This window comes from Mesoplodon mirus, assembly GCF_964341445.2.
Source record: "Mesoplodon mirus genome assembly, chromosome: 15".
In the NCBI taxonomy this organism is placed as follows: Eukaryota; Metazoa; Chordata; class Mammalia; order Artiodactyla; family Ziphiidae; genus Mesoplodon; species Mesoplodon mirus.
In genome coordinates, this window is record NC_138991.1 from 56,860,728 (window position 1) to 56,877,705 (window position 16,978).

The 16,978-nt window shown below is 46.2% G+C and overlaps 1 protein-coding gene across 4 annotated transcripts in view; it reads right to left on the reverse strand.

Annotated features, from left to right (window-relative positions):
• CLEC16A (C-type lectin domain containing 16A) overlaps positions 1-16,978 on the reverse strand; it is a 209,791-nt gene that overhangs the window by 173,030 nt on the left and 19,783 nt on the right. For all 4 annotated transcript variants that reach the window (XR_014291540.1, XM_082600684.1, XM_082600683.1 and 1 more), the window contains exons 4-8: positions 10,661-10,809; positions 7,809-7,914; positions 5,722-5,845; positions 2,712-2,886; positions 1,240-1,293 (exon numbers count right to left, since the gene is read on the reverse strand). Coding sequence is in view for 3 of the 4 variants with exons in the window: in XM_082600684.1 (XP_082456810.1) it covers positions 1,240-1,293; positions 2,712-2,886; positions 5,722-5,845; positions 7,809-7,914; positions 10,661-10,809 (608 nt within the window). In the remaining variant the exon portion in view is untranslated. The remainder of the gene's footprint in view (positions 1-1,239; positions 1,294-2,711; positions 2,887-5,721; positions 5,846-7,808; positions 7,915-10,660; positions 10,810-16,978) is intronic.

The window sequence follows — 16,978 nt, forward strand, 5'->3', positions numbered from 1 at the left end:
ATGACAATGCTTTTTGTGAGAGACTGAAACAAGTAATTAGGTGCCTGAGCTGCTGGTCCTTCACAAGGAAAGCAGGAGAAAACGGGTTCTTGGAGAAAAAGTGTGTCCTGACCCCCGTGCTCCTCGGGGTGCACCAGCAGCTGAAGGGTCCTGGGGGCGCTTGCCATGGGATTCCTGTGGCTCAGCATCTGGCCTGCTCGGGTCCTGCCAGACTCCCAGAATCCCAAGCAGGAGAAGCTGGCGGATTTGTAATGAGGCGGCGGAAATTGCTGCCAGGAGGGGCTGGGGCTTGCACGGAGCTCCATCGCACAGAGGGGCATTCAGGAGTCGGTGTGCAGCTCTGAGCAAACAGAGCCCCCAGAACAAGACTCCGGGAGCAACGTGAGCCGGCCACATACGGATCCTGGTTGGCCCGGCCACTGAGAAGACGCCGGGTCTGCATCTCTCTTCTCAGGCCAACAGGAGACAGACCCGCCTCAAACTCGAAACGGCCCAGGGACCATGTGAGGAGGACATGCTCTCAGCAAAGCAAATAAATACCTGGGCCACTGCAAAAGTGGGAACAGAGCTCTGGTCAAACGTCTGGCTACTTGACAGTCTAATGAGATGGCCTGAGAGTCTGGACTGCTTGCAATAAAAATATTTTTAAAGTTATGTAACTGGGTCACCATGGAGTTTTTCCCTTCTTGTAAATATTATATAATTACGAGAAGGAAACACACTTGTTTAAGAGGGGGAGGCAGACAAATTGGCTCAAGACACAAATCTGGGCACTAAGGCTGCTACGAGACACCTTCCAGAAGGTAATCTGGGAACTAGAACCATGACAAAAGCCTTTAAAAACAGCCTCATTAGTAGAAGTTTGTTAAACCACGGTTGCTGTGTGTGTACACACACTGGGTCGTGCAGTTTGGGGCTTATTTCAGTATGGCCGAGAACAGGGGCCACCCAGCCCACATTTCCAGGGTATTTAGGATACTCCTTGCTTGTTTTGGAAACCTCAGGCCCCACAGTAGAAACCAACTACATATGTGTCAGGTTTGATTTATTTCTCCTTAAATTTCCAAGTACTGCCACAAAGAAGATACGTAGCACCTCTACTCAGTGTTGTTATTTTATTTCAAGATGGGGGACACAGAGAGAGAAGATGGGGCAATGTGGCCTGGGAAATTTCTGAAAGGCAGCAGCACTCCAAGGACCCCCAGTGTGGTGGGGACACAGGTGAACGATCAGACGTACCTGGGACAGAAGGTAGAGAGAAACCGGCAGGCTGATTTTCGGTCGTTCTCCTCCCTGGTGAAGGTTGGGGGAAAGAGACAGAGAAACCTGGGTTACACATGTGGGCAGCACAAAATCCATGAAGCTAGAAGCCACCTGTCTGAAGGAGCAGCGCCCAGCACCCCGACTTCCTCCAAGACCCTAAGATTCTTCTTTCCTGGTGGCAAAGTCCACCCTGCAAAATAAGCTCACAACCTAATCCTATCCGATACCATTTGCAAGGCCGCTATTCTTCCACCTGAGAAATCTTTCACCATGAGTCACGGATTAGAGGCTGGACCCGAGAGAAGAACTAGCTCCTTAAATTACCAAGAATGTTAATTTCCCCCAGCTTGGGCACCGAGAGCCCGAAGCCCAGCAGGAGAGGCCCCAGGGGCCTGTTCTCAGGAGAGAGGCAGGGAGAAGTTGGGGCACTCTGGCCTCTGAGAAGCCCCTCATTTGTACTGGGCTTCAACAAGTTCCATCTCCTACCAACCCTGTGAGGATCTTCAAGAGCCTCGTTTTGCTCAGGCAGGTTGACTGCCTCGTCCAAGGTCGCAGAATGAGGAAAGGGAAGAGGCAGAGTTTGAACCCATGTCTGAAAACTCCAGTTCCCGTGCTTTCTCTCTGCCTCCCAGAGCTGCAGCTGGCAGATCTCGTTAGGGTTGCAATTTTCTTTTATTCACTTATTTTTAACAAGAAGCCCCATGTTCCATCTCCAAAAAGAAAGCTACACCTCCTTGGGACACATCTGCAGAGGCCTCTGCCCCTGCAGAGTCACCAGCTGGCTCTGTCCCGCCTCCTGCCAAGGCCCCTGCCCCTTAACTCTTAGAGGTACTGGCCGAAGGTCTCCCCTCCTCGAAGTGGCATTTCTCACGGGGGCACCGAGAACCACCAGCTCAGAATCACTTGCGGGGCAGGTTCCCGGTCCACTCCAGACCCGCTGAGCCAGCATCCCTGAGAGGAGGGAGAGGGCATCCGAGGATGTGCACTTGAACAGGCTCTATCCCCACAAGTGTTTCTTTTCCTAGGTGCGCTCCATCCCCTCCTGTCCATCCTGTGCAAGTTTTGTGGCTGGCTGGATCTTTTCCAAATCAATTAGCTCTGGCAACTATCCGAAAAAGTTACCAGAAATGAGAACACCTCAAGAGAAGGATGCACAGAAACCAAAAGCCTGAATCTGTAGAGGTTTCCTGTTTCCTTCTGATGTCAGTAATCTTTTCTCATTCATTTACAGTCCACACACACACGCGCACACACACGCACACTCATATACTCTGTCTCTCTCTCCCTCTCCTTCCACCCCCTCTCAGGAAATAAGAGGAAAGGAAAGGGAAGCCAGCGTGCTTTGAAAAGAATCTCCCTCAGGCTCAAAGCCTTGGTCCCTTGCAAAGCCCCGTCCTATTGGGGTGACTGCTCTTCCCCTCCTACAGACGACCCTCAGCCCAGCCCACCTTGTCCTGGTTCTCCAGCGAGTACACGTAGAGCGGCAGGAAGAGCCTGTTGAGCAGGTGGTCTGTGAGCACGTCATTGAGGAACTCGCAGTTAATGATCAGGATGTCATTGAGATAGTGCAGGTGGTCCAGATGCTCAGCCACCAGGTCACTCAGCTTCCCCCGATTCCGATGCCTGCCGGGAGAAACGCCCATCTCAGCCCGGACGCTAAAGCTCAGAGCCTAGAACCAATGGCCTGAGACTTAGGTCGCAGGTGGCACTTCATTCACAAACAAATATTTGAGCCAGTCTCGAGAGACATCCATCCTGGCCCTACCAGTGGATTTCAGAAAGAGAGAACGGACAGGTCTGCTGCATTCGATTTTAGGGGACTCATGGGGTCCCCCCACTTTCTGGGGGCCTCAGTACAACTCACCCCACCATCACCACAACAGCCCAAAACAAAAGGGGGTAAACAAAGCAAAACCCAATGAAGCTCTTAGCAAGCCATTTCAAACAAGAGCAGCCACTAGTCCAAGTGGCAAGATCCCTTGGCTCCCAAGATAAGCAGCATTAATGGAACAATAAATCCTCGATAATTAAAATGCTCCAGAGGAGTTCTGAAGAGAGAAGCAGGCCTCAGCAGCCACGTCCGACCCACAGGCCCCGTCTGTATGGGGGGCACAGCGCAAGGACGTGACCCCCAACCCCAAGCCCCAGGAGGCCCTGCCTGCTTCCAGTGAAGCAACAGGCACTGGGGCCGCCAGGCCCCAAGAGTGGATTGGTCTCTGCCAAGGACGAAGCCTTGAAACAGCCGATGGGGCACTTTCACCTCCCCCAAAGTGTGATCTGCTGCAAAGAGCAATCTAGCTACCACAAGACCTTTTATTTTTATTATGATTATTACCCAAGTAATAGATGGTCATAGTGGAAGACAGACGAAGGAAATAAAAGCAAAAAGAAATCAAAGTCTCCTAGTCCCACCACTAACAGATAATATTACGTTATTTCCACGTCCCTATAGTCACATCTAAAAGGCAGGTGTTACATGTCTATCCATCTAATCACATATGCTTTAAAAAATTTTTTTGCTTCTTTTACATAATTTTGGATAATTATTCCTTATTATGCTTTAATAAGATGTTTAGTAAATATTTATAGCAAATACACATCGTAAAGCCTCATAGTATAATGAGCACCCATGAATCTACCTCCCATGAGACCTAGAACATTTATTTATACACAATGTTTTGCAACCCCTCCCCCGTACTTAATAAGATACTGTGTTCACTTTCCTTCAGCAGGATCTTTAATGCACTTCACTTCTGAAACCTTTAGTTTAAAAAATATCTAAGTAGGGCTCCCCTGGTGGCGCAGCGGTTGAGAGTCCGCCTGCCGATGCAGGGGACACGAGTTCGTGCCCCGGGTCCGGGAAGATCCCACATGCCACGGAGCAGCTAGGCCCGTGAGCCATGGCCGCTGAGCCTGCGCGTCCGGAGCCTGTGCTCTGTAACGGGACCGCAACGGGACAGGCCACAACAGTGAGAGGCCCGCGTACCGCCAAAAAAAAAATCTAAGTAATACATGCAGATAGATTTAAAAATCGAATAGTACTGATGAGCTGATAATAAAACACAGCAGCTCCTGGCCTCGCTTCCCCAACCCCTGCCCACTCTCCAGAGGAAGCGGTTTTCGACTCTTTTAGGTGTTTCTGTGGATAGTTCCTCCTGTATTTCTATAAAATCTACAAGGACCTCTATTTTGCGATTGAGCCATTTTAGATGTTACATAATGACCTCCTTTTATTGTGTTCTCTCCACCCTTCCCCACCCAGCAGTCATCAGCAACTGGTATTGACGTTATAACCATTCACTGCAGAGCCCCGGAGGACCAGGAGATCACTTCCTTCCTCGTATAACTTTCTGCTCTTTCTGGAGTTGTGTCGCATTATGGCTCATACCCATGACTATCCATATCTATATGGGTCCTTATCCTCCCAAATGCCCCATCAGATCTGCCATCCACCTCGCCTTGCTTCTTTCCCAATATGGAAGCTAATATTTTCTCTCTCTCTAGCCCTCTGCCCTCAGGAGACCTCCTTCCTGAGTCCCTTCATCGGCCTGACCCCATCTAGGTGTGCCTCTTACCAGATCTGTGCAAAGCTATCACCCTGGGGCAGTGGTTCTCAACTGATACAATTTTTCCTTAAGGGAGACGTCTGGCAGTGTCTGGAAACAATTTTGGTCTTCACAGTTGGAAAGGGGGTGCTACTGGCATCTAGTGGGTGGAGGCCAGGGATGCTGCTAAACACCCTACAATGCATAGGACAGCCCCACACAAAGAATTACCTAGCTCGAAAGATCAATAGTGCAGAGTTTGAGAAATCCTGTTCTGGAACTTCTATTCATCACCAACTTAATTTCTTTTTTTAAAGATTTACTGAAATATAATTCACATACCAAAAACTTCACCCAAAGTACACAATTTAATGTGTTTTAGTATATTCATTTCCCCCACACATCCCTCCTCCAGCCCTAGAAACTACTAATCTACTGTTTCTATGGATTTGCCTATTCTGGGCATTTCATATAAGTGGAATCATACACTAGGTTGTTCCTTGCATCCTTTCACTGAGCATAATGCTTTCAAGGTTCATCCATGGTATATGTGTCAGCACTTCATTCCTTTTTATTGCCAAATACTATTCCACTGCACGCAAATACCATATTTTGTTTATCCATTCACCAGTGGCAGATCATCTTCATCTTTTTACCAGCTGCCTAGCACCCCATCTATGGATGTACTGGATTCACTTACCCTATTCCCCTCTGGGAGGTATCTGCGTTGTTTCCAACTTCCTACTGTTATGAAAAGTGGAAAAATGGGCAGAACCTTTCAGAGTATGGAAGTCCACATTCCGTGAAAACACAGGTGGGTAAGTTTTGTTCTAGTGTTTACTTTTTCCCTACAAAAACGGAATCCTCCCCTAAGCACCCTGTCTACCTAACAGGCACCCGGGGGGTCACTTACTCCTCATCCGTCTGCACACAGTTGTCGAGTTCGATCACATGGCTCCCGATGAACCAGACCAAATTGGAGAAGTAAGGGACAGCAGTTTTATCTCTGATATAGTGCAGCATGGCCTGGTTATCCACTGAGAAAATCCACAAAAGAAGAGGGGAAAAAAAAAAGTCAAGCTACCAAATATAACTTGGAGGATATTAAAAACAACAACAACAAAACCACAATAAAAAGCCCTCTACTATAATCTGAATCTTTTCTATCTGTCCTGGAAACACTTAAAAATGGTTACCTTATGCAGAAAGCTATACTCATCAAGGTAGTTCTTACGTTATTTTTATAATTAATAAAATCAATTAATAAAGGTAGACATTAATAGTGCTTTAGGGGCTTCCCTGGTGGCGCAGTGGCTGAGAGTCCACCGGCCAATGCTGGGGACGCGGGTTCGTGCCCCGGTCCGGGAAGATCCCACATGCTGCGGAGTGGCTGGGCCTGTGAGCCATGGCCACTGAGCCTGTGCGTCCAGAGCCTGTGCTCCGCAGCAGGAGAGGCCACAACAGTGAGAGGCCCGCGTACCGCAAAAAAAAAAAAAAAAAAATAGTGCTTTAGGAAGCCTACTTATCAGCAGTGCACTTAGCTAGACTACAATGAAAACTACACCATTCTCAAGCAAGTTTCCTGTATTTGCATGTAAGGATAAGTTAAGAAAGCAGAAAACCAGAAGTTATTAACTTACATGACACTGGAATAAGGAACACGGGAATCGTCATTGAAGGAAAGGCAAAAAACAGACAACAGTTAACAGAGTTAGGAACTGGGAGGGTGAGACAGCTGCTCAGAGGGGCAGAGAGCTAGGGCAGGAAGCGTCTAGACAGAAAGATGCAGGTTAGAAGAGAACAGAGAGAGCAGAGAGCAGGAGGTGGCCAGACTGGGGGTCATACCAGGTCGCAAACTCAGAAGCCCACAGGCTGGCCAACAATAACTTGGTGAGCGAAGCCAGCTGGCCCAGTGGGTGAACGGGGGAGCACAGGCCTTGACCCCAAAGGGGGCAGCTGCTTCTCAGCGTCAGCTCACCACTGCCCTGCAGGACTGTGGGCCCAAAGAGCCACATCTACATTTTCAAGTCAGAAATCCAGACTGTTACCCAAGCTCTCTCAAGTTTTAAATATTGACAACTATATTTTTTTTTTCAAAAAATATCTAAGCCAATGAAAACCTGTCTGGGAGCTGGATTTGGCCCTCAGGTCCTCAGTTTGCGACCCCCGGATGGGCCCCTCTGGGCTCTTAGAAGGCTCTCCAATTTAAGGCAACCCCAGAACCAGGCTGGAGTGAGTCCCTGAGGAGCTCCCGCCCCCTCCCAATTAGGAGTCATCTCAATTAATAACATCATAACTGATGAAGGTCAAAACATTGGTCCCTGAGAAAATGGGGTCCCAGCTCTAGGGTGGTGACTACACGGGAATAACCCCGGTGTTAGGCAGAGAGGCCGTAGCCTTGGAGGGCAATTCCAGGTTGGGAAGCTCGTGTCCAGACAGCCTTTGTGCTAGTGCAGGCAGGGAGCCACGGAAGGGCTTTCTCCTGGAGGCAATGATTTGGGCATTAAGTACCTCTTGGGAGAAAGGAGGAATTTGTTGTGGGGCTTTGTAGCCGGTTGAGAATGCAATACTGCCCCCTGATGTTTGCGACAAGAAATGCTCTCATACATTATTTAAAGATAACATACCCCCTGGCTATACTGAAGTATATTTTACAGGCCAAAGGCAAGAATTTAACTCTCACATTTCAAAGGCAGCTTTGCCTTACCTCATTATCACATGGCCGCTCTGAGTCCCACATGTGCCTCTCTTAGGACATGCATGACTTCTGTGTATCAGCAACGAGTTGGGCTTTAAAATGCAGAAGGTGGTGGCACACAAATTTATGTAAGGGGGTAGCTAAATGTTCAGTGATGACAACCTTTCATGAGACAGGCAGCCCCAGCTACAATAAATGAGCTCCCTGTTACCACCAGAGAATTGTTTGTATGGGCTCAGGAGACCAAGCACTAGCGGTCAAGTTAGAAACCCGATGAGGCGTGAGCACATAAGGAACCTTACCTTTGTAGACGTTTAAAGTTATGGTTCTTACAGCAATTCTAACCATACTTTCGGGGTGATTGAAAAATTTGATGGCTTCTGTGTACAGGGCGAAGTCATTAGTGTGCTAAAACACAAGAAGTACTGAAAATGAGTTACAGACCCATAAGACAGGCAGGCCCCTACCCCAGCTTTCTGAATCCTATCAGAGACTTCAGTAAAAGACCAAAAAAAAAAAAAAAAAAAAAGGTACCCACGTGAACCTTAAGCCAGTAAATTCATTCCCGATGGGGAATGTGGGGAGGGTTGGGAAGGTGAGACCGCGGAAGAAACAGAAGCGGGTCCAGGAAATGCCAGGCCTGGGTTCATGATCTTTCCTACCACTTCTTAGCTGTGTGATGTAATATTTCTAAGCCTCCGATTCTTCATCTATAAAATGAGGATAATAATTCCCACTTTATGGTTGCTGGGATCAAATGAGATTATTTCAGGTACAGTGATTACCCTGGCACCTGATACCTAATGAGCACTCGGTAGTTAATGTTAGTCATTATTAGATGCCGCTTCTACTAATAAAAGGCAAATGCAAAGTCTGACTACATTCAGAATCTATAATATGTATTTCCCTATTTGGAAACACTAAAAGTGTAAACATTATCATGGAAAAGGAGGGTCTCGGGAATCTTCTGCCATTAAAAAGGGGTCATCAGAACAGATCAAAACAGTTCAGAACCAAAGAATTCCACCGACGGAGCCCTAAGGAAAAGGCACACAGGATCCGGGCTACAGCACTCTGCTGCCCTCTTCTGGCCAGTTTTTCACATGGCTCCGGATCAGACTGGAGGGCACCCCCAGGCAGTGAGGGGAGGGGAAGAGGGAACCCATGACCTTCAGCGAGGTGACACCTATCTAATGAAGGCAACGCCACTTTGAGCACTAGAAGCAGATGTGCACGTAACAGGTGGTAGCTACTGCACCGGTCCACAGAAAAGGAAACTAAGTCCACCTCAAACATCAGCCTCCTACCACTCCTCTGGTGATCAGCAGGATACTCTTCCAGAAGCATCACTCGGGCCCCAGAATCCCCACATTCTGCCCTCCCCACCAGGTGCACAGAAGCCCAGCTGCACCCAAGTGGGGGAAGAATCTGGCTCCCTCTCTGGTCTGAACTTTGCAGGTGGGTTTTCTTCCGCCCAGGAGAGCCTCTGGGAGAACGCAAACAGCACCCCTCTGGTCTCTGGACACGTTTAGTGAGCACCAACTGTGTGCCAGGCACTGGGCCGCACAATGTCCATCTTCCAAAGTGCCCCACGCTTTGTGACTGGCAGCTAGTACTTCTCCCCTTTGAGGCCAGCTCTTGCCACTACAAATCTAGACAAAGAAAGTCAAGGTGCAGGCTGCTGTTGCCACGTCCCATGGAGACAGCTAGACGAATTTTGCCCAAACTCAGAGGAAATGTTTGGGACTATGGTCTGACTTCAAACACAGGCTGTGCAGCATGTGTGACCACCAATCAGAAGACACCTGCCATGCAGACAGCATGTGGCCTCCAAGATGGCCCAATGACCCTCTCCTCCTGAAGTCACAACTTGTGCATCCTCTCACGCTAAGTCAGGGCTGGCCTGTGTGGCCTAAAGAATACAGTGGAAGTGATGGCATGTGGCTTCCGAGGCCGAGTCCTGAAAGGCATTACAGTTTGCCTTGGTCTCTTAGGATCGTTTGTTCTACAGGAAGCCAGCTGCCGTGCTGTGAGGACACTCAAGCAGACCCTGGAGGAGCTTGTGTAACCAAGGCCTGCCGCCAATGGCCAGCACCGAATGGTCAGCCATGTGAGCAAGCTACCTTGGAAGCAGATCCCCCAACCCTAACCCAGCCTTCAGATGACTGCAGCCTCGTGAGAGACTGAGCCAGAACTGCCCTGCCAGCCCGCTCCCCAACGTCAGACACACTGTGAGAGAAATGTGACAGAATTCTGACCTGCAAGACCGGAAAGGAAGTCTGCTGGGAGGCTTCTGGGAAAGAAGTTTTTTGGACAGTTAGAAGGGAGCACGAGAAGGGATGTGATCTCATCAGGCTTTTTGGCAGTGGCATGTAAGTATGTGATGTTTGGAGCTCCTGCAGCCATCCTGAGACCATGAGGGGTTGAGCCTCAAGACAGATGCCAACTATATGGTCAGCAGAGTAGGAAGATGGAAAAGCCTGGCTCACGGATGAAGTGGTCGAGCCACAGGATGAGCCAGCCCCAGGACAGCCAGCATCTGTACCTTTTGGAATGTGAGATAAATTGACCTGATTGTTCAAGCTCCTCTTCACTGCGAGAACAACAGTTATTTATTTATTTAAATTGTTAGTGATTCTCTCAAGGAATACCAGGGATTTTAGCTTATAATGGCTACAGTTTTAGGAAGCCAGGTACATAGTAGTTGCTTTGAAGACATCAGCTTATTTAATTCAACCCCTGGAAAACCCTCCAAGGTAGAAACTAACATCTCCATTTCTCAGACGAGGAAACTGAGGTTCGGAGGACTGGGACTTCTCTAAGGTCACACACCAGGGAAATGGCAAAGCTGGGCCTGACTGGAGTTCCTGTTTTGCCAACAGAGGAACACGACCCCAAGTTAATTTCTGGGCACTTCTCCCTACCAAGAGTATCATGCTCTCAGGTAGTGCAAATTGCATTTTACATTAAAAACGGAAAAGGTAGCTTGTTAAATAAAAAAAAATTTAAAGCATGCCAAGGTCAAACAGTGTTGCTATGAAAATGAGGAAACAGTGACTGCATAAGTGCTTTGTAAACAGAGGTCACCCAGACCAAAGGGGCTGCTCTGATTGGCTAGCTTTCCACCCAAATGTGCCCCTCTGCAATTACTTACCTCATTGTAAAAGAAATGGACCGTGTGGTTGTTGAGTTTTAATGAAAGCGTTTTCAGGAACGATATATAATATGCCATAATCTCCTCATCAGAAAAGTCAAACTTATGGACAATGATAGAATTTACATAGTTATTAGAGAGCAAATAATCTAGAGGGAGAAAAAAAAACACAAAAGAAAACAGGTTAGTTAATTCATGCTGGAGGAAAGGCAAGCAGAGAAAGTGCAGGAACAAGCAGATGACCATGAGAATGTATCAGTACTTGAACCCGTCAAGCTAATAGGGGGCAGCTTAACCTTTAACCAGCAAAGAAATCAGCCACCATGTGCAGTCACTAGAAAGTTCAAGAGCGATGCCAAAGAAAAGCCGGCTCATCCTGCCTCCCACACCACAGAAAAGAACACCTGAGCATTTTCTTTCGTTGCTGGCAGAGTTCAACAAGAGAGCCAGGGGGCGGGGCAGATGAGCTGGTATTTGGGTGTTTCACAAACCACCCACGGATGAGGGTAAGCTGCACTGCATCTTATAAAAGCTGGCCCCATTTTGCCATCAAAAGTCACACTGTCACTCTCGAATGCCACAAAGGGCTCCGCGTGGTTTTTTCCTTCCCATAAGGCAACATGATTTCATAAAGGCCACCTGAGGCTGAACCTCCACTACCTGCCCAGCACCAGGCTGACTGCTTTACATTATCACTCACCGTCATGATGATGCTGCAGAGTGGACCTTGTTTTCCCCGTTTTGCAGATGAGTAAAAACTAAGGCTAATTATCTGCCCGAGGACACAGAGACAGTAAGTCAGAGATGGAATTCAAACTCAGGTCCCATGTCCTGTGTTAATACCATGCACTAATGCGGGCCAAGGATGAAAACTGGATGACGAGGCCCTGTGGGCACTGGAGCCACAGGAGAGCGGCTACACCTGCTAAGCTCCCAGGGCCCAGCCCCTGCAGAAGTGCAGGCCCAGCGTGGTGAGAGCTTCCAACTGTGCAAAGGAAGCTGGAAAACACAGATCATAATGCTGTATCTTGGATGTTGAAATGTCAGCCACTAGATCAACTCGTTCTGAAAGCTGTGCTGGCCAGTGAAAATGGGTCTACAGACCCACTGCGACCCATGGGCCCACTGTCTGCAATCTTGGCCTTGGGCCCTGGCCAGACACGTTATCCTCTGAGTCCTTACCAGCCACCCTGCGAAGCCAGTGTTGCCATGCCCACTGTCTGCCTTTTGGGCTGCCAGCCTGTGAGCTCTGCACCATCCCAGCTGCCTCCCCACAGACTGGGAAAGGCAGGACGTGACCCACACATGTACCATGGGCAGACGCGGTGAGGCAGGGGAGCAGGGTGGGGCACAGCCTTGCTACTCAAAGTCTGGTCGTGGGACCGGCAGCACAGGAGCTTGTCAGACGTGCGGAGGCTTGGGCCCCAGCCCTGACCTCCCACTCAGATCTCTGGGAGGGCCCAGCACTCCGTGTGTTAAGAAGCCCTGCAGGGTTTCCTGTCATGCTCATATCTCAGAGGCACTGGGTTCAAAGGTAAACTTGGACCCACACTGCCTCTGTTACTTCCTAGCTCGGTGACCTTGGGCAAGACACTTACCTGCCCCACTCCCCAGCTTCCCTGTCTGAAAACAGGAACAAGAAGACCTTCCTCGTGGGGCAGTTGTGAGGATTAAAGGAGATAATGCACAAAAAGCACTGAGGGCAGGGAGGAGCACAGAGGGAGCACCCAATCACATGAGCTGTCACCCCTCATCTTCTCACTAAAGCTTGGAGATTCCTAACCTCCACTGCCAGTCCTCCGGTCACCATGACTATTGTCCCTGGGGGGAACAGAAATAAACCGTTAAGTTTTATTTGGTGCCAAAGAGGTATCTAACTTAGGCCAATCACAGTATACTGAAAAGGCTAGAATCACCAAACACAACACTAAGAGTCATTCAGGAGCACGGGGCATGGGAGGGGCTGCAGTGTGGGCTGGGTCCTCCTCAGAACACAGTCTCAGAGCAGGCTTTGCAGGTAGGACGTCATGTCTGTAGTTTTCAAAATCTCCTAATTATAACAATTCCTGAGGTCAATCTTGGGGCCCACATTAAGAGAGGAGGCAGTAGATCTGAAGTGGGGTCCTAAGAATTTTAATATGTTTAAAAATGAGGTTACACACACTATACAAAATCTATGGGATGCAGCAAAAGCAGTCCTAAGAAGGAAGTTCATAGCAATACAGCCCTTCCTCAAAAAACAAGAAAAATCTAAAAAAAACCAAGTAACCTACCACCTAAAAGAAAAAGAAGAAAAAACAAAACCTAAAGTCAGCAGAAGGAAGGAAATAATAAGGATCAGAGAGGAAATAAATAAAAGAGAGATAAAGAAAACAATAGGGGAAAAAAATCAATAAAACCAAGAGCTAGTTTTTTGAAAGGATAAACAAAATCAACAAACCTCTGGCTAGGCTCACCAAGAAGAAAAGAGAGAGAACCCAAATAAGCAAAATAAGAAATGAAAGAAGAGAAATAACAACCGATACTGCAGAAAAACAAAAAAACATAAGAGAATACTGTGAAGAGTTATATGCCAACAAAATGGACAACCTAGAAGAAATGGACAAGTTTCTAGAAACATACAGCCCACCAAAACTGAATCAAGAAGAAATAGATCATTTGAACAGACCGATCACTAGAAGTGAAATAAAATCTGTAACTAAAACAAACAAACAAACAAAAAAGACTCCCTGCAAACAAAGGTCCAGGACCAGATGGCTTCACTGGGGAATTCTACCAAACATAAAAAGAAGAACTTACAGTGATCCTTCTCAAACTCTTCCAAAAGACTGTAGAGAAGGGAACATTCCCAAAGTCATTCTATGATGCCACCATGACCCTGATACCAAAATCAGACAAAGACACTAACAAAAAAGAAAATTACAGGCCAGTGTTTTTGATGAATATAGATGCAAAAATCCTCAACAAACTGAATCCAACAACATATAAAAAAAGATCATACACCATGATCAAGTTGGATTCATCCCAGGGTCACAAGGATGGTTCAACACATGCAAATCAATCACTGTGATATACCACATCAACAAAAGAAAAGACAAAAGCCACGTAATCATCTCAGATGATAGATGATTAGATGCGGAAAAAGCGTTTGATAAAATTCAACATCCATTCATGATAAAAACTCTCACCAAAGTGGGTACAGAGGGAACATATCTCAACATAATTAAAGCCATTTATGACAAACCCAGAGCCAACATGATACTCAATGGTGAAAAGCTGAAAGCCTTCCCACTAAATTCTAGAACAAGACAAGGATGCCCATTCTCACCACTTCTATTCAACACAGTATTGGAAGTCTTAGCCACAACAATCAGACAAGAAAAAGAAATAAAAGGCATCCAAATTGGAAAGGAAGAGGTAAAATTGTCATTATATGCAGATGACATGATACTTTCTATAGAAAACCATGAAGACTCCATACAAAAACTATTAGAACTGATAAACGAACTCAGCAAGGTAGCAGGATACAAGATTAACATACAGAACTCTGTTGCATTTCTTTACACTAAAATGAAATATCAGAAGGAGAAAGTTAAAAAAAAAAGACAATCCCTTTTAAAATCATGTCAAAAAAAAAAATACCTAGGAATAAGCCTGACCAAGGAGATGAAAGATTTATATGCTGAGAACTATAAAACATTGAGAAAGGAAACTGAAGATGCTTTAAAGAAATGGAAAGATATCCCATGCTCTTGGACTGGAAGAATTAGTATTGTTGAAATGGCCATACTACCCAAAGCAATCTATAGATTTAATGTGATCCCTATCAAATTACCCATGACATCTTTCACAGAACTAAAACAAATAATCCTAAAATTTATATGGAACCACAAAAGACCCAGAATTGCCAAAGTAATCCTGAGGGAAAAGAAGAAAGCTGGAGGCATAACCCTCCCAGACTTCAGACAATACTACAAAGCTACAGTAATCAAAACAGTGTGGTACTGGCACAAAAACAGACATATGAATCAATGGAACAGAATAGAGATCCCAGAAATAAACTCACACACCTACAGTCAATTAACCTTCAACAAAGGAGGTAAGAAATACAATGGAGAAAAGACAGTCTCTTCAGCAAGTGGTGTTGAGAAAGCTGGACAGCCACATGTAAATCAGTGAAGTTAGAACACACCCTCTCACCATATACAAAAATAAACTCAAAATGGCTTAAACACTTAAATATAAGACATGACACCATAAAACTCCTAGAAGAGATCACAGGCAAAACATTCTCTGACATAAATCATACCAGTGTTTTCTTAGGTCAGTCTCCCAAAGCAATAGAAATAAAAGCAAAAACAAACAAATGGGACCTAACCAAACTCATAAACTTTTGCACAGCAGAAGAAACCATAAACAAAACGAAAAGACAACCTATGGAATGGGAAAAAATATTTGCAAACAGTGTGACCAACAAGGACTTAATTTCCAAAATATACAAACAGCTCACACAGCTCAATATCAAAAAAACCCCAACTGAATCAAAAATTGGGCAGAAGACATACAGATGGCCAACAGCCACATGAAAAGATGCTCAAAGTTGCTAATTAGAGAAATGCAAATCAAAACTACAATGAGGTATCACCTCACTCCAGTCAGAATGTCAATCATCAAAAAGTCTACAAAAAACAAATGCTGGAGAAGGTGTGGAGAAAAGGGAACCCTCCTACACTGTTGGTGGGAATGTATATTGGTGCAGCCACTATGGAGGACAGTATGGAGGTCCTTTAACAAACTAAAAATAGAACTAGCATATGACCCAGCAATTCCACTCCTGGGCAGCATATATCTGGAAAAGATGAAAATTCTAATTCAAAAAGACACATGCACCCCAATGTTCACAGCAGCACTATTTACAAAAGCCAAGACATGGAAACAACCTAAGTGTCCATCAACAGATGAATGGATAAAGATGATGTGATACACACACACACACACACACACAGGAATATTACTCAGCCATAAAAAAGAATGAAATACTGCCATTTGTAGCAACAAGGATGGACCTAGAGATTTTCATACTAAGTGAATTAAGTCACACAGAGAAAGACAAATATCTTATGATATCATTTATATGTGGAGTCTAAAAAAATGATACAAATGAACTTATTTACAAAATAGAAACAGACTCACATAGAAAACAAACTTATGGTTACCAAAGGGGAAAGGGGGGTGGGGGAGGGGTAAATTAGGAGCTTGAGATTAACAGATACACACTACTATATATAAAATAAATAACGGAGACCTACTGTATAGCACAAGGAACTATATTTAATATCTTGTAAAAAAATGAAGTTACATATATCACAAATCTAAGTGTATAGCTTGATATATGTGAAAATGTACATATATATGAATCTTAAGTACTCATACCTGTGTGTGTGTGTATATATACATATATGTGTGTGTATATATATATATATATATATATATATACACACGCACACATCTCACAAACCTTAGGTGTCCAGCTTGATGAATTTTTGAAAATAAATACACCACCCAGATCAGGCAGTACATTTCCAGCTCCCCGAAAGGTCCCTCACACCCCTGCCCCAACAATACTCTCTTCCCACAGACAGCCCCTAGCCTAACTTCCAGCACCATGGACTCGCTTTGCCTGATCTTGCACGTCGTATACCTGGACTCATACGGGACACTCCCTCTGGTGTCTGGCCTCCCTCACTCATCACCACAGCCCATTTTTCCATGTTGCTTCATGTGTGCTAGCAGAACATTCCTTTTTTTTCCTTCCTGCTATATAGTATTCTGTTCTTTGAACAGTCCACAATCTACCCACCCAGAATCCACACCTGTAACAACCAGCCAGGTGATGCTGATGCCTCGAGCACTTCTTTTCATTCTGTCTTGCCAGCTGTGGTTGGCTGGGGATGAATGGGCTTGCCGGAGAAGGAATGTTAGTCCCACTGTGACTGGTTAGTGGCTGCCGGGCCACCAGGGGCACAGACGCCTATGCTGGCAGCTTGAGATGTGCAACCTCGGGCTTCTTGGCTGCCGTCTTGAGGTGGAAGAGCCACACGCTCCCATCCTTCCCCAGCAGGGACTTTTCCAGGGCCTCCACAACATGACTCTGTGGTTGGTGAGGCCACCATGGGGGTGACGGAGGTGCCTCTATTAATCGACTGGGATTTTTCTACTACCCCCTCACTGTGTGGCCAGCTTTCTGTGGTATCTTTTTATAATAAACCCAGGAGTCTATAAGTAATCTCAGGCTCTCAGGTCTTCTGTCACTTAGGT